At 42.6% G+C, this 22,845-nt stretch overlaps 1 protein-coding gene across 1 annotated transcript; it reads left to right on the forward strand.

Moving 5' to 3' along the window:
• The first annotated feature begins 1,225 nt into the window (after positions 1–1,225).
• On the forward strand, positions 1,226–22,607 carry TNFSF15 (TNF superfamily member 15). Its single transcript, XM_055271334.2, has 4 exons — positions 1,226–1,607; positions 13,764–13,806; positions 14,871–14,918; positions 16,371–22,607. The coding sequence occupies exons 1-4, from the start codon at positions 1,398–1,400 to the stop codon at positions 16,823–16,825; spliced, it is 756 nt and encodes a 251-aa protein (XP_055127309.1). The 5' UTR covers positions 1,226–1,397; the 3' UTR covers positions 16,826–22,607.
• The last annotated feature ends 238 nt before the right edge of the window (positions 22,608–22,845 follow it).

Raw genomic sequence — 22,845 nt, forward strand, 5'->3', positions numbered from 1 at the left:
GCCTTTCCAAGTAGCCTGAAGAGTCCAGGCTGTGATATAACCAGAAGTAGCACCTGGATGGAGGCTCTAGTCAAACTGGTTTCTACCATACATCACAGGCCATTCCTTAAACTTTCCTATTTCTAGAACCCATCTTTTCCCAGGGTCCTCTACTCTCCTCTGAGATCAACCCTCCCTGAGCTCTAAGGCCGAGTTCCAACACCACCTCTTTCTCCAGGAAGCCCCCTCAACCCCCTCACTGCAGGGTCTTACCCCCTCCTGGGTAAAGAGGGTGCAGATATTTATGAACATGCATGATCCAGCAGCACCTACAGCGAAGTGTGATGGTGAAGAAGCCAGCAGCCAGCCTGCCTGAGTCCCGATCCTGGCTCTACCACTTGCCCTCTGTGCTTTATTTCCTTATGTGTAAAATGAGAATGATAGCTTTATTGTCACAAAAGTTATCTCAGGATTGAATAATTGTATTGATATATTCAACTTAGAGCAGTGATTGGCACAAAGTAAGCACTTAATAAATACAATCTTTTATTACATATTGTGGCCCCCACACCCAACTGCAGGCAAAGCACATCACATGATCAATTAACTTTAGACTAATCAGGGAGTAGCGGTTAATGTTCTACCCTCACAGACAGTCACCGCGATCTGTGACCTCATACTCTGATTAAACAATGGTCAATGCAGGCTGGAAATACACTTTCCTTTCATGGGCAGTCATGTGCTAGAGGTTACAACTCCAAGCCGTGATTTAGAACTAGGTCATCTTCCTAGCTCCTCTGTATTCATCCTTGGATGACCTAGGGCAAATGCCTTCACCTTTTAGAACTTTGCTATTCCCATCTGTACACTGAGAATGAGTTTCTATGAGGTTCAAAATGACAGAGGGCTAGGCAGCACTTTGCAAAGGGCTGATGCAAATGTGATTTCCGTTTCCCAACCTGCAAACCACATACCTCTCATCCCTCACTTTCACTTCCAGAAGCACACTCCCCAGACGGGCACAGCTAGTAAGCCTCCAGTGAAGGGAACAGGTATATTTTAATTTGCCCCACCCACTGACTTGATGAATTCTTTCTCTCCTCCTTCAGGGACTTTCCTAACTTCCTTCTGTAAACGAAGGAAGGAGCACATGAGCATACTGTATATAAATATGCTTGGGAAAGCTTTCTTCTTCTCCTTCTTCTTTTTTTTTTTCCTTAAACCAAACTTGGTTTCTGTTGTAGGCGGTGCATTCTCTGGCAGGGTAGGGCCACAGTGTGCTCTTGAAGAGGGGAGGGGAGAGGAAAAGGGAAGGAGGAGACTGAGTGATTAAGTCACCCACTGTGAGAGCTGGTCTTCTATTTAATGGGGGCTCTCTCTGCCCAGGAGTCAGAGGTGCCTCCAGGAGCAGCAGGAGCATGGCCGAGGATCTGGGACTGAGCTTTGGGGAAACAGCCAGCGTGGAAATGCTGCCAGAGCATGGCAGCTGCAGGCCCAAGGCCAGGAGCAGCAGCACACGCTGGGCTCTCACCTGCTGCCTGGTGTTGCTCCCCTTCCTTGCAGGACTCACCACGTACCTGCTTGTCAGCCAGCTCCGGGCCCAAGGAGAGGCCTGTGTGCAGTTCCAGGTAAGCCACATGCCACTCTGACCTTGGGGAGGATCAGTGGACTCTCTGCAGCAAGCGGCAACTATTTCAGCTCTGGACAGAGGACAGAGTTTCTTGATGTATCACATTTCTTGTTTCTACATGCAGAGGAAATGTAGAGTGGGAGGGGTGGAGAGGTTCAATTTGGTGTTTATTCTCAGTATTTCTAGGGAATGAATAGTCCCTTCTTTTAATATGGGAATAACCTTAATCCTCATATTTTTTAGATAATTATAATCATAGTATACTGGTAATTTGGGAACATTCTTTTTATTTAAGAAAAAATCTTTTAAAGTTACTTGAGTAACACGGTCATTGAAAAAAGTTAGAACATACAGATAAGGAGAGGAAGAAAGTCATCATTACCCATAACTCTTATAGCTGACCACTGTTAACAGTTTGGGAGTATAATTCTGTACAGAATTATATGGCAGATATAAAATGGATTTTTTAAAGAGACAAGATTATTCTGAGTCTGCTAATATTTTATGATTTTATTTATATGCTAATGAATTCACAACAGCATGATGCTATAGATACACATTCCTATACGTAGATGCTATAATTCCTTTACCCACTCTTTTTCTTGGGTTTAGAACTTTTTCTCTTTTTAGAGCTTAAGAAAGAACCTCCTGCGTGATTGTCTATCTCTAAGGTCTTGCTGGGGCCTGGGAGAAGCCTAGTCAGAAAAAGAATATAAAGTCTAGGGAGAACAACGGTAGGGGCAGGGATAGGTGTCAAGAAGAAAACATAATTCTTGGCTGGGAACATCAAAGACGTACCTCAAAACCTAAGGAATGTGTCTTTCCAGTAATATCCTTTTTAAAAATGTCCCTTCATAATCTATGATGGCTGATTTCATTTCAGTTCAAAGTATTAAATTGCAAAGGGAAAAAAATGGGTTTTCAATGGGTTTAACTGGAAACCTGGCCTCTAAGCAATCCTGGCCAGCTTCAAAGCATAGACACCATGAGTAAGCCATGGAAAATCTGTAATTCTCGCTGCCCCATCAGGGTCAACAAACAGACTGTGATTCAGGCAGCAGCGTTCATGGCCAGATGCCATTGCTCATAAAATGTAGAAATATGCAGACAACCCGGAAATGCTGTTTATGTTAAAGGAGAACCGCAGGTCATGGGAAGTCAGACTTTGACCCTTTGACCACCAAGGGGCCAGTTTCTGCTAGAAGTCAAACTGCAGTGCCCAATTGGTGCTCTGGGACTCTGTCCCTCTTTAGCCAGAAGGAGACAGTTGTCCTTGAATGAGACACTGAGTGGCCTCCAGAAACCTGCACTGGGGTCTGAAGGAAGCCCAGAGGCATGACAGGTTCCCACCATCAAGATGATGTCTGAGTGCCCTTGGTCAACAGAAGGCAAGGAATGCATTTTTCTATCTAGAAGACCAGCAAGCAGAACATCCCAGTCCAGGGAGGATCCATGACTTGCCCAGCCAGAAGGTGAGATGGAGACATGCACTGTCACTAGACAGGAAGCTTGGTGAAGGAAGGCATGGGGTCTTTTTTACTCACTACTAGCCCCCCGAATCTATCACTGTACCTGTCCAATTGCACATGCTCAAGAAATGAATAAGGCTGACACTATCCATTCCATTATCATTAAACTCATCTTCCTGGAGAGCAGATGTGTGTGGATGATTGCAGCTCTGGTTTGCCCAGGCTCTGTAACTTCTTAGTGTGTCAGAAGAAAAGGAAAGGGAAATGGGGGTGACGCTGGGCTCATGTAGCAATCAGGGTCCTGAAAAGAAACAGCTGGCTCACTCAAGAAAGTGCGTTTGTAGAAGAATATTTAAAGAGTTTGAAGGGGTTTAAAGAAGGGCCTCTTTGCTGAGATGCAGACGGATTAAAGGGAACTGAAAGGGCTGGAGCATCCAGGACTAGCAACAGTGGGAAACCAGCGACCATGCCTTGGTGTGCATGGAGGGAGAAGTGTTAGAGAAACCCAGAGAGAACTAAAGCCTAGGAGAGGGCCTGCCTGGAAGATCTAAGGGCTCTGGGGAGAAAGGCAGTCACTGTCAAAACAGCAGCAAGAGCACAGAAGGAAGGAGGGAATGCTGACTGCTCCCCAATCCCCCACCCTGCCTCCAATCCAATCCAATCCCATTGACCAGGCTCAGCAGGAAGCCAGGGCTCAAAGGTCCAGGGGCAACTGAGCCAGGAGTCAGCTTCACAGGACAGAGCAGGGTCAGGAAGGGCTGAGAAGGGATCTGGAGAGACTGATGGAGAAGAAATGGCTCAGAGGAGATGGGAAAAGACTGGATTCAAGGAAGGAAAACCAGGGCACAAAGGAGAACTTGGGTAAACATACAGTGGAATATGGCTCACTTCCAGCTGTGAAAATAGGCATGTGGCTTCATTTCTTTGAGCCTTTTTCCTTTTCTCCAAAGGGGGTATTAATATCAATACTCTGACAGCATCAATAAGGCATGTGCAGGAGGAGCACTGTGTACGTTGGAAATGTGGGGAGAGCCACATGCACATTGTGGCTGTGACGTGATCATCACTCTACCCCAGGCACCAGGCAACTACAGAGAAAATTTGATGTTGTCCTCAGGAAATAGGCTATTTCAACAGAGAGGTGCTATGGAATTCCAGATGTTCTCCTGGCCCAGCCACAGAGACAGGGGTGATTCAGGAAAAGCTTTCTGGAGGAGGTAAGGAAGGCACCTGGGCTAGATGCTGTGGCTGAGGTCCAGATCACAGACGCCATTATGGATAAAAACCAGTCAGATGATCGCAGGTCATTGGAGCTAACAAGGCCTTTGAAGATCAGCTAGCCTAAAGCGCCTAGTTTTGCAGATAGGGAGGCCCAGGGGACTGAAGAGGTTTGCCCAAGCCCATACCTCTAGTCGGTGACAGAGCCACGATTTGAAACTGGACCATCTGGCCTCCTTCCCTGTGCATTCAGGCAGCCATGTGTGTGCTGTTCCAAGTGCCAGCACCATGGATCAAAGGAAAAAGGAGATCAGTAATACCATGGAGAAAACTATTACCACAACTATACCAGTTACTGAGCCTTACCCCTCTCCCAGTGAGGAAATTCACATGGCAAATCTTATGTCACCCACAGAGTCACCCATCTAGAACTCCTGGCCCAGCAGAGAGTAAGGCTACCTGTATTTTTCCAAAGGGAGAATTAAGAATCAGAGAGCTAGCACAGCATGCTTATGTTACAGAAATACAATCAAAAACAAAATCTGGCCAAGCGCAGTGGCTCACGCCTGTAATCCCAGCACTTTGGGAGGCCAAGGCAGGCGGATCACGAGGTCAGGAGATCGAGACCACCCTGGCTAACACGGTGAAACCCTGTCTCTACTAAAAATACAAAAATTAGCTGGGCATGGTGGCATGCGCCTGTAGTCCCAGCTACTCAGGAAGCTGAGGCAGGAGAATCACTTGAACCCAGGAGGCAGAGGTTGCAGTGAGCTGAGGTGCTAGCTCACTCCAGCCTAGGTGACAGAGCAAGACTCTGTCTCAAAAACAAAAACAAAAAAAACAAAGTCTTCTCCCAACCTAGAAATCCTCTCCACAAAGGTAGTAGTGAAAGAAAACAGTTTTATTGTTGAATAAGCATTAAACCAGAATGTGATACACATCACAGGCAATCTACCAAGAGATGGCAAAGATAAATATCTCACCCTCTTAGGCAGCCAAGCAAATACAAACTATTGCACACAAGTTAACTGAAAAAAAAGCAAAGTGAATTAACAGCATATATAATATGGTACATTCATTTTATGAAAATATTTACTTATATGAAGATGTTTGTAAATGCATATTATATCTCAGGAAGAGCACAAAAGAAATTGGTAATTCTGCTAGCATCCAGGTAGAAAACTGGGTGGCTTGTCAGCAAGGGAAAGAGGGGGTCATTTATAAACCTAGCCTCTTTCATACAAAATGTGTACGCTACCTATACAAAAAAATATAGAAATAATAAAACCTGTTAGGTCCTTTAGATTTCTGCAGAATATTAGGCAGACATATCTTGGAAGAGTTTAGGGTTGAAAGTTAAAATCGTTTGAATTCTGGCCTAGACACTTCTTAACCATGTTACCTAACCCTTTTGGGCCTCGGCTTCTTTATGTATAAAACAGGGATAATTAGAAATAAAGTATTTGAAGTGTCCTTCAAGGAGTGAGGGATTAGTCAATGTTAACAATTATTATTATTATGACCAGGGAATTTCCCTGCTCAGGGAAATTACATCATAGAAGACAACTTCTTCACCTGCCCTGGAATTTGCCATGGCCGGGCCAGAGCATAGGTGTTGATGCTAGAGGGATTTTCTTGGTACATGTTTATGAGCTGTCTCTGTGTTTCATTCCCCACCCAGGTCTTGCCTACCAACCCCCACTAATTCCTCAATCCATTTTTTACCCGGCTGCACTTGACAGCCCTGTAGGCTGGGCATTCTTTGGGCCCTACGTATCTTCCACTGCCCTCAGATTGGGTCCACAGGCCCTACTCTGGGCCCAGATCCCCTGAGACCAGGCCTCCATCCTTTCTGGGCACAGCTTTGGCACACAGAGTCTGTGCAGGCAAAGCAGAATGCACCAAGATGACTCAGCCCAAGCCCAGCAGTGGCACTTAGTACCGCACAACGAATCCTCAGGGATGCCATAGGAGGCATTCCTGCCCAGGGTTTAACCACTGCCCAACCTGTCCTTCCCTTTTCAGTCCTACTTCTAGCATCATCTGCACACTCTCCCCACATTCTCCTTGGTTCCCTCCAACCTCACTTCCACGCCGCCCTGAGAATCTCTACAATGCTCCTGGCTTTTATTCCCTGAACGATTCTTCCCCGCTGAGGCCTCCTGGTCTCCAATCAGACCAATAGGGTCCTGTAGTGATGGCTTGGGCTTCAGAGTCACACAGACTTGAGGAAAAGCCATGGCTCCACCACATCACAGCTGCAACCTCTTAATAACTTATTATATAGCAGAAACCACACTAAATATTTTCGTGTTAAAGGTTTTGAGACAAGTACATGAGATCACACCTATAAAGCATCTAGCATGGTATCTGGTAGGTAAACATGTGCGATACTTGTTTGCTATTATTACTACATGCATCATCTCAGTCAACAATGGAAATCACACAATAAGGAAACTACTATTATTATCCACATTTTAGAGATGATGAAGCTGAGGTTTGGAAAGGCTAAACAATGTGCCCAGTCACACAGTTAAAGAATGTGACACTGGGATTTAAATCCACTCTATATATTTCTCCTAATCACTGTGTTGTCTGCCTTTGAGAATAAGTCCAGCCAAGTATTCACCTCCTGGGATGGGCAGGAGGATTTAACTATGAAAAGCTCCTACCCCATAGTAAGTGCTCAATAAATGCCAGTCCTCTTCCTCCCCTGAGGGCACCTATCTGTACCTGGCACACGGAAGGCACACACTAAGTGTTTTCTGGCTGGAGGGAGGGTTGGAGGGGCAGGCAAGGTACTAGATCTCCCTGGGCCATAGACTCACTGTCTATAAAATGAGGAGATTAATACACTTTCTATAAAGCACTATGGTGAGAATTCTGCAAAATGTCCAGAAAGCTGCTGCCATAGAGTAGATGCTCAGCAGACATGATTCCCTCCCCCTCCCCACTCCATCTGGGATGAGCCCTCTTATCTCACTCAAGTTGTTTCCTCTTTCGGAAGGATTATGGATCATGATAATCTCTTTCAGTGTTGTCTAGAGAAAACAAACAGATAGTTGAGATAAAAGTACTTTGTAAATTGCTGACTCCTTATCCCTCAGTGAAGATGCCCCTGCTGTAACCTCAGGAAGCATCAGCATACCTGGAAGATATTCACTCCAAAGATCAGGTTGTGGACAAAGGGAAGGGAAACCAGAGGCACTGAAGGTGCACTGAAGAAGTGCAGAGGCAGGAAGGGCAAGCAAGCCTGGCTGTGAATCTCAGACAACCAGGCAGCTTGCAGCAGGTAACGGCAGAATCCACTCAACCACCAGGTAAAGTGAACGTATCGCTGAGTGCCAGGCCAGCTTGGAGAGCTCCTGCATCCACACCCAATGGAGCGTGCACTGCAGACCACACACTGGCTACAAGAGGTCATCTCCCAGCCTGACCTGTCCTTGTAGCTGACAGCAGCAACAAGCTGGGGATGTGAAGTGGGTGGGGCATAAATTCCATTCCCTCAACCTATTTGCATTCTGAAAGGGCAGAAGTTCAAAAGCCTGAGGAAGCCTAGTGAATGCCTGTCCTTGGGGAAAAGCAGATGCCTCCCAGAGCTCCTAAAGCATCCAAATCTACTCCTTGTGATAAAGAGATACAAGGGTGGCTTCTGTGTACAACTGAAGTCGTAAGACCAAAAGCAGGATGTGCAGAACCAACGATACAGCCTACATCCATATATTGAGCCCACAGAAATAAGGAAAGTGAACCTTATGTATGTGGCCTTTCTGAGCCGTCACAATAGACCTGGGAGGAAAGAATTATTGTCTGCTTTTATTGACAAGGATACAGTTTCATTGAGGTCAACTGACATGCCACAATCAGAGCACCAGGAAATAATGGAGCTGGGATTTCCAAATTTGCTCACCCGCAAACACCAGCATCTTTGCTTTGTACTGTGCTGAATGTTGCACATAAAGCCCTATCCAGGGCACCTTGGAGGATGATGAAATGACCTCACAATAAAACATTTCCAGGTTGGCGTTATCCTTGTGCAAGTATAAACAGGCAGAAGCAGAAGGAAGAGACAAAGAGGCAAACGTCTGCATATTTCTCCTGGAAGTGCTGGGAGGATGTTTTGGATCATAAAACATTTATGCCTTTGCAATTACAGCATTTATGACAGCAAGAGATGAATATCTCTCCCTGTTTATGAATAGAGATAGGCAGTGACTATAGTACATGAGAGGAAAGGCTACGTGGATCATTAGTTAAAATATACTTAGGGGATTTTTCTGGGGAAATGCCAGGAAATCTCAAGGATTATCTTGCTTCAGGCTTGTTCATCTATTGTACACTCAGCTGATGTTTATGAAGCTCCTAATATGTGCCAGGGTCCGTACTTGGTCTAAAGGTTCAGATCCCAAGCCCTCCATGCACTCTTTGACCTTGGACAGTTGCTTGACCTCTTTTCGTGCCATTCTAAGCCATGAAAAGGTGATGCTGACTGCTCTTTTAAAAGTAGCTGGAGTATTAGATGAGGCAGACACATAAATACCCAATACAGGACCTGGCACCTGGGGAGCATTCAACTAAACTTCAATCTCCTCTTTATGCTTTCTTCTGCCCAATTTAAATAATTAAAGTAATTCCAAAAATACCTATAGTAATAGACTATGGTTAGTTTGAGTCAGGGATTACCAGTCAACACACACACACAAAAAAATCAAATGAGAGGAAAAATTCCCTGACCTACAAGAACTAAGGAGGGTAGGGGAAGGGAAGCACCAGCTGTTTTTTTGCTGGGGCTAACATATGCTGGTGGGAGCAAGCATCCCATCTCCCTCTAAGATGCATGCTCATGGGCATACACATTTTCTTTTCTGACTCTGGCTCCTGGCTAAGGCTTGCCACTTACAACAAATCTTTCTAGAGCCACAGCTATGCTCCATACAGAGCCTGATGAAGACCTTTAGAGGCCCTAGTACTAAATGACAAACATTTTTAATAGGAACAAAAAGTTGTCTTTCCTAGATTTTTGGATTGTAAAACTCTGGCTGAAGTCACTGCATCCTCACTCCCTCTCTGACTCTCATTGTCTGCCTCTGTCTTCTTGATGCCTGAGGATCTGTGCATTTTGCCAGCTGGATAATCTGGCAAAAGTGCCAGGCACTGACTGAGGCACTAGGAATATAGGTCCCCACCTGTAGGCAGGTTGAATTTTCAGAGTGAGAAAAGTCATAAGCACACAAATAAATAATAAAATTCGATCCTGGATCTCAGCCAGTGGTTTGAAAAGATATGTGTAGAGGAATAATCTCATTATCAGACACCATGTCTATTCAATTGGAGGCTAATGTTGCCATGACCAGCACCTCTTAGGAGCCAACACCTCTTTGGTGCCCCCAGAATAACTAGAAGTGATGGAGATGAGTCAGGGCTGGAACACAGAAGACATTGCATTGGCCTGGTGTTCCTGGGAACCATCCTGAGAGCAGGCATTGGGACAGCTGTAGTGCATAAACCTTTTCCCAAATGAGCTATTATTCCATCCTCTCAAATTTCTTCCTCATTCATTACTGCTTCCTATCACAATAATTTCCCTCCTGTGATAAACAGAGTTGTTATTAAGAGAAGCAGCAATGGAAGGTTTAGATGTTGTTCTTGGAGAGTCTCCAATGACGTCCTTCTTGTGGACTCTTGGAATGTTGTAGTCTTCAACATCTGCCAACAGGCTCGGTCACCACCTCCAGATGTTTAGTGGCACACTGGACCATACTTGTCCATCCATCTATGAAAACAAAATGTGTGCCCAAGTTACAGAATTCCAGAAGAGCAAACAGGGAAATATGTCCACAGCTCAGATACATGCTAAAGACAATGGGATTCTGAGTGAAAAAGGAATGTTGTAAACTCTTAGCTGAGTGTCATCTTAGCCAAAGACAAGCAGGATGTTCAAAATTTCTCAGCAGATAATTAAATAAATCAAAAGAGGCCAACCAGGGCAGGTACCTTTCCTACACCGGAGGAAGCAATCAAGATCTCTCTGATTCTCTTTGAGAACTCCACCTTCAGTTTTCTGCCTTGCCAAAGGATCAATTCCTTCAGCTCTGTCAATATCAAGGAAGGCAATAGACTGCAGAATAAGTTCATTTCTGGGCTGCTTCTCCACTCCCTCAAGACCATCCAAGTTATTGATTCTGGATAAGTGATCACAGAAATTGGGTTTAGGTTTTCAAAAACTGCTGTACTCATGACCCTGTGCCAAATGCACATAATGTATTCATTTCCCAGCAGAAAGCCTTGATGTTTTCCAACTACTCCCATGTCCTGTTGAGCCTCCTTACATGTGGTATCCATACATAAAACACCACATCACAGATGCAGGGTATTGTATTTGCTGTTGTGCAAGCTGTTGGCCTTGTCTGGAACAGTCATTACCTCTTTTATCACCTGGCTAATACCTGCAGGACCTGTAAGACGCTGTTCAGGAGCAATTTCTTCTGACTCTCCCATTTCTGGGCCAGGTCTCTGTGTCCCTACTCATTCAATAAAGTAACTACACTTACTCTGTTTCTTCAGATATCTTGAATCAATTCACAGTGGTTGCCTCTCATGGCTGGGAACACAGAGGGCTTAGAGAGAAATAAATAATGGATAGCAAGACTGGGATAAGTTAGGACTTTGAATGCCAAGACAAAATGAGATTGGACTGGGTCTTAAGAGCCATGAGGAGCCACTGAAGTTTTATGAGCAGTGTAGTATCTAGATAAAGTGATGCTTTAGAAAAAGCCCTCTGAAGGCAGGCCAGGAAATAGATCAAGGAAAAGGAGAAAACTGAAGTACAAAGACCCTGCCAGGGGCTGATAAAAGAATCCAGGAGAGCCGCATGCCAAGGCCTGGAATTGAAACACCATGAGAAAAGTTGCAAAATAGAAATGACAGCCCTTGGTTTTGTGGAAGAAGAGAAAAAGAAAATTTCAGGTCTGGTAATCGAGAGAAAGCAGTAATGGTGGCTTTAACAGAATTGAGAAGTGGATGGAAAGGGGCTGGACGGACCGTAAAGTCAGTTAGTCATTCAAAGACAAGATTTCTGCCCTCAAAGGGCTTCTAGTAGAGGTTAGGTAGCATGACCTGGGAGTGAACAAAGGCTGGAGGTCCCGGCTCTAACAAAATCACTGATATCACAGAGCTGCTCACAGACCTAGACTCAGCAACGACACAATTACATCCACATGACTATGCAGGCAGATGGCAAGACATCCAAACATATGATGCCATATCACAGACACGTGTACAGATGCTGAAACATATCAATTTAGTCTCCCCACTGATGGAGCTGTATTCTCTCACACTCACACAGACACACAATTCCTCATCCATGAGACAGTCCTCCCTTGGTATCCACAGGGATTGATTTCAAGACCCCTATGGATACCAAAATCTGCAGATGCTAAAGTCCTTGATATAAAATGGCATAGTATTTGCACATAACCTAGTCACATCCTCCTATATACTTTAAATCATCCATAGATTACTTATGATACCTAATACAGTGTAAATGCTATGTAAATGGTTGCTATGCTATATTGTTTGTTATTTGCATTATTTTCACGGTTATAATTTTTTTCAAATATTTTTGATCCACAGTTGGTTGAATCTGCAGATATGGAAATCATAGAACCTGACTATACACTCACAACACACACATTTTGAGATGTAAAATAGATCAAGTGTTCATATAATAAGAGGATCTGTCTGTTAGTGGAGACTGTGTAGCAACAAGAACCAAATCAGAAGATTGGGTTGAGTCAAAATCGTATTAGAGAAGGCTTTTTTTTTAATATCATAAATTTTTATTCTTATTTTTTATTGATACATAATATTTTATGTATGTGTGGGGTACATGTGACATTTTGCTACATAAATAAAATGTGTAATGATCAAGTCAGGGTATTTGGGGTATCCATCGCTTTGAGTATTTATCATTTCTATGTGTTGGGGACACTTCAAGTATTCTCTTCTAGCTACTTTGTAATGTACAGTATAATATATAGTTGCTAAATATAGTCACCATACTCTGCTATCAAACATTAGAACTTAAACTTTCCATCCAACTGTACGTTTGTACCCACTGTCTAACCTCACTTCATCCCTGCCCTCTCCCACTCACACATCTTTCCCAGCCCCTAGTGTCTGTCATTCTACTCTTTACCCGCATGAGACCAACTCTTTTAGCTCCCACATATCAATGAGAACATGCAAAGTGTGTCTTTCTGGGTCTGGTTTATTTCACTTAACATAATGACCTCCAGTTCTATCCATGTTGCTGCAAATAACGTGATTTCATTTTTTATGCCAAATAGTATTCCATTGTTTATATATACCACATTTTCTTTATCCTTCCACCTATATCTTGATAGAGGTATGGATCAGATTGATTCCATATCTCTACTATTGTGAATAGTCTTGCAATAAGCATGTGAGCGCAAGTATCCCTTTGATATATTCATTTCTTTTCTTTTGAATATGTACCCAGTAGTGAGATTGCTAGATTGTATGGTAGTTCTATTTTTAGTTTTTTGAGAAATATCCATACTATTTTCCATAGTGGCTATACTAATTTATATTCCCACCAACCATGTATAATAGTCCAATGCATGATATTACTTATAAGCTAAGAGCATACTTTTGCTATTAAGTTTTATGCTCAGATATGTGAGTGGTGGTTCCTTCGTTTTCCATGCATTCTTTGCACTAACTCATAGATTTTCTGATTTGCTCTTCACCTCAATCCTATGAGTAATTTATGGCTAAGTATGTTATTATTCCCACTTTAGAAATAAAGACACCAAAGCTCAGAGAGGAAAAGTCTTGCTCAAGGTCATATTGTTAATAAATGGTGGAACAAGGATTTAAATTCAGATCTGTCTGCCTCTAAGGGAGTTACTCTTCCACCATCATGTGGTATCTGAAATAGCTCACAAACTAGGGTTGCAATTATTTAAAAAGTCTTTATGTATTGCACAGAAACAAGGAAGAATTGTTGAGGCTGATGAAAAGGAGAACATAGCCATTATTTTCTTTGCTGTATCATTTTTAAGAAGAGTCCCAATTTTAAAATTATGGTACAGAAAAGAAAATAAAGCAAGTGCCATTATTTGTTCAAATAACAAAAGCACAGACAAGATGCTGAGTTCCCCTAGAATAGAACGAGAAAAGCTCTCAAAAAAAGAACCTTAAAGTTGAACTTCAGAGACAAGCCTAAGGAAGAGGAAGGTCATTGGAAGTGTCAGGGGAGGAAAGTGGAGAGTTGAGATGCAAGATTCCCATCAACAAAAATATTTTCATTCTCATTTCCCTCATCACAGAGTACCCAGGCTGGCCAGCAGAAGCTTTGTAATCATACCTGTGCTATGGGAAGCTGTAAGTGTTGGGATCAAAAGGACCACAGTTGGTCTAAACTATACTTTCTTTCCCAATAGGCTCTAAAAGGACAGGAGTTTGCACCTTCACATCAGCAAGTTTGTAAGTATGCTCATCTTCAATGCCTTTCCTTGTGGGGAATAAGAACATTTCTAGTAGTTCTGTATGTAGGAAGTTCAGAGATGAGTCTTTAAGTACAAGTTGCTAAGCTGAGGGATGCAAATCCAGAGGAGAAGTGAGGCTCCGCTGCAGGCACTAAGAAGGCAAAATGGCACCATGGCCAAGTGCATGGCCTGTGGAGCTGATGGCCTGAACTCAAACCCCAACTCTGGAATCTACTAGCAGTGTGACTTTTGGGCAAATAATCTCACCTGTCTCTACCTGCATTTACTCACCTGTAAAAATGGTTATACTAGATCCTACTCAACAGGGTTAATGTGAATTAAATCAGTTAATTCCTATAAAGGGGTTAGAACAATGTCTAGCACATCAAAAGTATGCAATTGATTTTTGCTTTTTATTACCATCAACACCACCTATTTATAACTGCAATTAGACCATGCCTAATCCAACATAAGTTTCTGAGAACCAGAGGGAAATTCTAAGGTCTTCTCAAGAATTAATACACAGAGGCCCAGAGAGGGAAAAGGATCCACCAAGGTCATATAGCTAAAGAATAGTTCCCATCCGCTCCTCATCCCATTTCTTTTGGGCTATCTATTCAGTGAATATAGTTAAAGGACCATGGAAGAAGGCAAAAAGCCAATCCACACCCATGAAAGAATTTTGAGGGAAAGAGCAGTGAGTTGTGCTTTATTGAGCACTGGCTATTTGCAAAGTTCATGCTAAGCACCTCCATCTATACTGTGCCCATCTTAGATGAGATGAGAAAACAGGGTCTCAGGCAGGCTAGATAAACTTGCCCAAAGCCATGGGGCCAAGATTCATTTGTGCTCAAGACTCTTTCTTCTGAGTCACCCTGTCCTTGGTGGTGCTTGCTGCAGGTGCCACATTCCAATCCAAAATCCTGCAAGGAGTGGCACTGGACCAAGCTGGAGGAGATCAAGGTTTCTCTCCTATCATAGGCACCGTGCAACTCACAAAGGGCCATCTTCATTTCAGTCACCCTTTGTCTCACACAAAGCACATTTCTCCTTTTGTTACAGATGCACCTCTTAGAGCAGATGGAGATAAGCCAAGGGCACACCTGACAGGTAAGCCTCCCTGCTGTGTTTTACGGGAGACCATGGGCCAGAATCCTGAGATTTCTTTCAGCACTTTACCAAAATTCATTCTAGTAGCTTAAAATGAAAACTACATTCCTTGGTAAGAGACTCCTCCCCTCAATATTCCAGTGTGTGCGTGTGTGTGTGTGTGTGTACACACATATGTATATACACACACACATTTTCCTTATCCATTCATCTGTTGGTGAACACTTAGGTTGATTCCATATTTTTGCTATTGTGAATAGTGCTGCAATAAGCATGTAAGTGCAAGTATCTCAGTGGAGGGTTTTTTGGATATCTTCTTCCCTGTGGGGGGTTCCAAAGGCCCATGTCTCTTGGGCATTTTCTTTCAGATTCTATCAGCCCTCTTTTTTTCTCTCCTGTCTCTCTCTTTCCTTCATACACTGAGTCATTCAGAAACGGCTTCTCTCCAACTTGGAGCTGCAAGTAATTCTGGATCTGGTCACAAACAAAAAGTCCCCAGAGTTGCCAATTTATCTAGTTCATCTGTGCCCTATACAAGATGATGTAACTAAACATTTACCTTCGGGGAGGTGTTTCCAAAGAATTTTCATTGATGTATAGAAATCAAGAGAAATTCCATACTATCACCAGTTGGCCAACTTTCCAAGTCTAGTGTAGAAATCCCAGGCACCTCACACCTAGAGTTCCTATACCTCTGAGACTCCAGGGGAAAGAGCAAGACAGTGCAGAAGGATATCTTAGAACCCACTGAAAACCTAGAAGGTTAAAAAGGAAGCATACCCTCCTGACCTATAAGAAAATTTGCAATCTGCAGGGGAATATCCTTGTGGCCCAAGACATTGGTGTTATCATTTGACTAAGAGGAAATTATTTGTGGTGAGCTCTGAGTGAGGATTAGGGCCAGGGAGATGCCAAGTTTCTATCACTTACCTCATGCCTGTGAGACAAGTGTTTTGTTCCAATTGATGAATGGGGATAAAACAGTTCAGCCAATCACTCATGGGGCAAAGAATGGGAATTTGAAGGGTCTGGTGCCTGGCCTTGTCATACGTAAACAAGAGAGGCAATGATGAGTTTTATCTGAGTCATTTGGGAAAGGATAATTCTTGCAGCAAGCCATTTTCCTAAACACAAAAGAATAGCGGGATTCCTTAACCTTCATTGTTCTCCAGGATCATAGGTCTCAGGTAAAATTAAAAATTGTCAGGTCAGACCACTCAGTCTCAGAAAGGCAAAGTAATTTGCCCCAGGTCACTAGTCCAAGATGCTGTTCTCTTTCAACAAATGTGTTTGTCCAGTCACATATTCTTCATTCGTTCCTCCCCAAAGCAGTTTTTAGCTGTTAGGTATATTCAATCACTTTAGTCTTTTTCGAAAATGATATGAGACCCTTTTTAAGCAAAGTCTACAGTTTCCAAATGAGCAAATTAATCCTCTCTCTTGTCTTTCCAGTTGTGAGACAAACTCCCACACAGCACTTAAAAAATCAGTTCCCAGCTCTGCACTGGGAACATGAACTAGGCCTAGCCTTCACCAAGAACCGAATGAACTATACCAACAAATTCCTGCTGATCCCAGAGTCGGGAGACTACTTCGTTTACTCCCAGGTCACATTCCGTGGGATGACCTCTGAGTGCAGTGAAATCAGACAAGCAGGCCGACCAAACAAGCCAGACTCCATCACTGTGGTCATCACCAAGGTAACAGACAGCTACCCTGAGCCAACCCAGCTCCTCATGGGGACCAAGTCTGTGTGTGAAGTAGGTAGCAACTGGTTCCAGCCCATCTACCTCGGAGCCATGTTCTCCTTGCAAGAAGGGGACAAGCTAATGGTGAACGTCAGTGACATCTCTTTGGTGGATTACACAAAAGAAGATAAAACCTTCTTTGGAGCCTTCTTACTATAGGAGGAGAGCAAATATCATTATGTGAAAGTCCTCTGCCACCGAGTTCTTAATTTTCTTTGTTCAAATGTAATTACAACCAGGGGTTTTCTTGCGGCCGGGAGTAGGGGGCATTCCACAAGGACAACGGTTTAGCTATGAAATTTGGGGCCCAAAATTTCACACTTCCTGTGCCTTACTGATGAGAGTACTCACTGGAAAAAGGCTGAAGAGAGCAAATATATTATTATGATGGGTTGGAGGATTGGTGAGTTTCTAAGTATTAAGACACTGATCACTAAATGAATGGATGATCTACTCAGGTCAGGACTGAAAGAGAAATATTTCAACACCTTCCTACTGTACAATGGTCACCAGTGGTCCAGTTATTGTTCAATTTGATCATAAATTTGCTTCAATTCAGGAGCTTTGAAGGAAGTCCAAGGAAAGCTCTAGAAAACAGTATAAACCTTCAGAGGCAAAATCCTTCACCAATTTTTCCACATATTTTCATGCCTTGCCTAAAAAAAAATGAAAAGAGAGTTGGTATGTCTCATGCATGTTCTCACAGAAGAAGTTGGTTTTCATGTCATCTACAGCATATGAGAAAAGCTACCTTTCTTTTATGTACACAGATATCAAAATAAGCACGTATGAGTTTCACATGTATATCAAAAATACGACAGTTGCTTGTATTCAGCAGAATTTTCTTGACCACCTATTATGTTCTGGGTGCTACCTTAACCCAGAAGACACTATGAAAAACAAGACAGACGTCACTCGAAACTTATATGAACACCACTAGATGCTTCCTGATCAAATATCAATCAACGTACTCTAAAGAATAACTCCAAGTCTTGACCGGGCGCGGTGGCTCACGCCTGTAATCCCAACACTTTGGGAGGCCGAGGTGGGTGGATCATCTAAGGCCAGGAGTTCGAGACCAGCCTGACCAACATGGAGAAACCCCATCTCTACTAAAAATACAAAATTAGCCGGGCGTGGTAGCGAATGCCTGTAATCCCAGCTACTCAAGAGGCCAAGGCAGGAGAATTGCTTGAACTAGGGAGGCAGGAGTTGCAGCAAGCCCAGATCACGCCATTGCACTCCAGCCTGGGTAACAAGAGCAAAACTCTGTCTAAAAAAAAAATAAAATAATAACTCCAAGTCTTTAAAAAATATCATCTGAAACTGTTACATCAGATTTCTGGCACTCTCCTGACTGTGGAAGATAGCCAGCTGATTAGTTCCCTGAAGAAACCTGAAGACAGATACCTAGTTAACTAGATCAACTATATTGCCAACTTGTTTGATGCTGGGAGACAATGGACTTATTCCCTGGGGGAGGGGAAAAAAGAAGTCAATCACCAAATCTGAAGAAGTTAACCTAGATCTTTGAGGTTTGATTTGCAACTTTATATGCAGAGTGCTATGTGGGTATTTTCCCTTAAAATATTCAGAGGGATTTACATATGTGATTAGCTAATGAGCCTAGCCAAGACCTTCCCTGGAGGAGAGGCTAGACATTGTGGAGGTCCCTTCTGTGCTTCAGTGGGTTCATATCCTCTAGTCTGTATGATTTTCCTACACTAATATGTCAAGGGCAGGAGAGGCAGCTCTGTTCTCTTAGCCTTTGTTGACTTGTCTGCAAAGCAGGAATCTGCCCATTTGTTTCCAAGGAGCAAATGAGCTCATGAGAATGAAACATGTTAACTTCATGCATTCTGTGCCATCTGAGCATTTTGGTGTGATATGACTGGTGACCCTTGGACCCTATTATAAATGCTTCCTATCCTGGGAGACCTCACAGATGAGTCTGAGAGCAAATTTGGCACCAAAATGACTCTCACTCTGGTTTCCAGTAGACTATAGAGGCAGAGAGGCATTTGAGAGTCTCCTGAGCGGAGTGTCCAGTGTAGCAGGAGCCCTTCATCAATATTTCTTGAGTTATAATTAAATAAAAATTAATTTCTGATTTCTCAGTTTGGAGGTTAAGGCTCTAAATATATTTTCTAACCTCTGCTAGGCTAACTTAAACCAGGCCTTTTTCTGGCCGTCCGTTTCTCAAAACAGTCAGCACAGAGTCAGTGGGAGCATAGAGGAGTGTGGTCACCTCCACCTGGCTCACCAGAGTCTTCATAGAGGAAGTGAAGCCTGGAAGAAACTGGGCAGGCCCCAGATGACCACAGGGAAAGGGCATCTCAGATGGAGGAATTACCCTTGACTTAAAGCAGAAAAGAAAGATTTCTCAGTAACTCCAAAACTTCCTTGATAGGAGAATATTCCCTCAACCAATTCACAGGACAATATTTATTGGTAGATCAAGAGTGTTTCCTCAATAACTCTAGTCTAGCTCCATGATCAGAACTAACACCCATTAAAAACATAAAATGTTCTTTCTGAACCAGTCTTCATGGTGCATGACAGCACCAAGCAGCTTTGGTATGCAGGAGGAGATTTGCACAGAAGAGTGGCCTGCTCAAACCTGCCCACTGTTCTGTAGGTGATCTGGTGGATCTGGAAATTTATCCCAAGACAGGAATTTCCTAATATTCGAAGACATTTGAGGCTTTGGGAAATTCTCTGCTGTGTATTTATTTGGCTCCTGTCATAACTTGTTTTTTAAAGAATGTATCATAGCTCAAGTTTTTACTGCTGATTTTGTTAAATTCTGTACAGTATAGCATATTTTTTACGGAAAGGCACAGTCAGACATTCCTAATAGGGCTCATGTCAGAACTTTTGTTCCCAAGGCATTATCTCCATAGTAAAAATTAGTGCACTGTTTTCAAAACTGAGGTGGGAAAATGCTTTTAAGATCATGCGATGTTCCCCTAAAAGGGGTTAATGGGGTGTATTCAGGGTTTGGGAGCGGGGAAGAAGCATGCTTTAGAAAATAGTAAATTTAGGGAGAAAATGCTTTGCTGGTTAAATGTCACTCAAAAGGCTGAATTCAAATCAATTCCACAAACATTTACTGAGTACCTACTGGCCCTGGGGACACAGAGATAAATTATTTAGTCTCAGACTCACTCATTCTAACTTCCCGCACCTCTACTGTCTGCAGATTCTTTAATTTATTTCGGTTGTATTCGCTAATTAATTCTTTAACTTTAGGCATATGGATCTATTCTCATTATGAAAATGGATGCCATTTGATGAAGGTTGATGACTAACAAAATGATTTGTGTTTACTCGAAGTAGTTTTTTAAAAATAGCTACTCAAGGATAGTTTTTCATGAATCAAGAAGGTAAAAAAGTTCCCATTTTTTATTGTAGAATCCATTATTTAAGCCACATGTAGAGAAAGGTTATTATCTGCTATATTCAAGTTTGGTCATCAACACCCTTAAAAATATTAGAACTTTATGGATGACCCAGAAATGCTTTGAAAATCCGTGTTCATCAGCAAATACAGAGACCATGATCAAAATGCACAGAATCACTAACATTTTGATGCTGGCATGGTTTCAGTCTATTTGGCAGAACAGAATTGCTTGTGCTACTAAAATTTGTATTTTTTTTTTTTTTTTTTTGAGATGGAGTCTTGCTCTGTCACCCAGGCTGGAGTGCAGTGGCACTATCTCAGCTCACTGCAACCTCCGCCTCCCGGGTTCACACCTTTCTCCTGCCTCAGCCTCCCGAGTAGCTGGGACTACAGGCACCCACGACCATGCCCGGCTAATTTTTTGTATTTTTAGTAGAGACGGGGTTTCACCGTGTTAGCCAGGATGGTCTCGATCTCCTGACCTCGTGATATGCCCACCTCCACCTCCCAAAGTGCTGGGATTACAGGCGTGAGCCACCGTGCCCGGCCTCTAACTTTTTTTACTAAGGTACAGTAAGAAAAGGGAAAAGTGTACCTTTTCACTTCCTGAAATATGTCAGGTTGAATCAATAATAGAGCACACCAGAACTCTTGGCTCCATTTCAATCTAAACTAGTCGGTTCTCATCACCCCAGAGGAAATTCTGCCTCTGTGCTGGTCAGTAATCCCCCTGGATTATAAAAGTTTAACTAACTCACTGTGCACAAGGCATGGCCATTGCCAACGTTCTTTTGCAAGATATTTTCCCAAGCCCTTACCCAATTCTGTTTCCATGATTGTGACATTGGGGATTAATTCTGCAGGACAGAACTGTTTATATTCTGTACCTTAAAAACACATGCAAAAGTCTCTTGCCTCAAGATTTCTGGCTTTCCTATGGCCCAGAGTCCTAGAAGTGTTTTGAGTGTTTTGATATTTGTAGCAGAATTTTCAAGTGTACATCATTATCCTGGATATTAACATTTTTGCATCATGTTGGCAGCTGGACCTACAGAGAATTTAGTAGACTGTTAACCTAATAACCCTTGAATCCTTTTGCACCAGTGGTGAGAGAATGTGGATCAGAGCCATCACATCCATGCCCTGTCACCCTCTAACAACCACTTTTACAACTTCCCCAGCTCTGAGACACACTTGCCTCCACCCCTTCCATCACCCCATTTTAAGATGAAAATGCCATACCAGCCTGGATGGAAGAAGTTACTTACCCAGGGCCACGTAATGAGTTAAGGGCTGATCTAGAGCTAGGAAGCTGTCTTCCTGAACCATAATCCTGGACTCTTCTAGCCTCTCTACTCTTAGCAAATTGAGTTCATTTTAATGATTTGAAGGAAGTATTTTCAAACACTTGTAGGACAACATGGAAGTGGGAGGAGACTTCTGTATCTCCACAGAGAAGAGAGCTTGGGCTACAGAGTTGCAGTTACAAGGTTGCCCTCTCCGGCTTGGTCCCCAAAGGAACTTTCTACTCCAAAATAGAATTTTTCTAGGAAGCTATTTCTCAGTCCCTGGAGATACTCAAACAAAGGGTTTGTCACAAGGGTTTTTGTAGAAGCTATTCTTCACAGAGGTTAGGGGAGAGATTAAGCCAATGGATCTCTGAGGTCTTTTTCAAATCTATGATTATGTGGCCTTTTGTTCATTGACTTCCATGTGTTCTAGTTGATCATTACAAACCTGGCAGGCCTTCTCAAGAGTTCAGTAATTAGCTATCATTTCCCACTTGTCCAGAGAGTGTCCAACACAAAATACCCCTAAGATCTTGGTCAATAGAGAAATGTCATGGAATTTTAGAGATGACAGTATCTGCAGAGTTTATTCCAAGTTACATTTCAAGGATGAAGAAACCCAGGCTCAGAGGGAGCCATCACATCCATGCCCTGTCACCCTTGGTGGCCAGTGCTAGACAGTAGCTAGTTGGATGCTAAAAGTAGAATTTAGATCTCTTAACAATAAGTCCAACAGTCTTTCAACTTCATTCATAAGTCATTTTTGTTTTGAGCAGCTGTCACATGGCAGCACTTACCTGGATACTGGAGAGCTGAGAAGGAACGTGACAGGCAAGTCCTACTCTCAGAGTGTATATACATTCAGGAGGAACAAGACACACAGTGCCAAGTAAATAAAGTAGCTGAACTTCATCAAATGATTTTATTCTTAAAGTCATTAAAGCACGTAATGTTCCCCTTTTTATGTTTCAGGGGTATACAGATTGAACAAGTGTAGGTGTTTATGTGGTTTTAGTGACAAACCCCATGTGCTTTCATTGATTTTATGTTTTATGTTAAAACATCAATCACAAGGTAAAATGCATATTGTATGTTGTTGGATACGTACTTAACTGGTATGCATCCCATGTCTTTGGGTACTAGTGTATGAATTCTAATCTCTGTAAATGAAATGTTGTATGTGTTAATATATTTAATAGATGTAACTTAATAAACTGGCATTGAAGACTGAAGAATTTTCACACTGTCAGTTCTTTTGTTAATGTGTTCTTTTGTTTTTCTTTCTAGATTAAGTCTAAGGGTAACCTCTTGGGATTTTTTTTAAAAAAATGCATCTAATTCTCCATGTACTTGGCTGCAAAATGGCAACTGGCTTTCATAGTTATAATAAACCTTAAAACAAACTTAACTTTAAGGTTATTGTAAACCTTAAAACCTTAACTTTAAGGTTATAATAAACCTTAAACTGAACACCACAGATGGTGTCA

This window comes from Symphalangus syndactylus, chromosome 3 (genome assembly GCF_028878055.3).
Source record: "Symphalangus syndactylus isolate Jambi chromosome 3, NHGRI_mSymSyn1-v2.1_pri, whole genome shotgun sequence".
NCBI classification, from domain to species: domain Eukaryota; kingdom Metazoa; phylum Chordata; class Mammalia; order Primates; family Hylobatidae; genus Symphalangus; species Symphalangus syndactylus.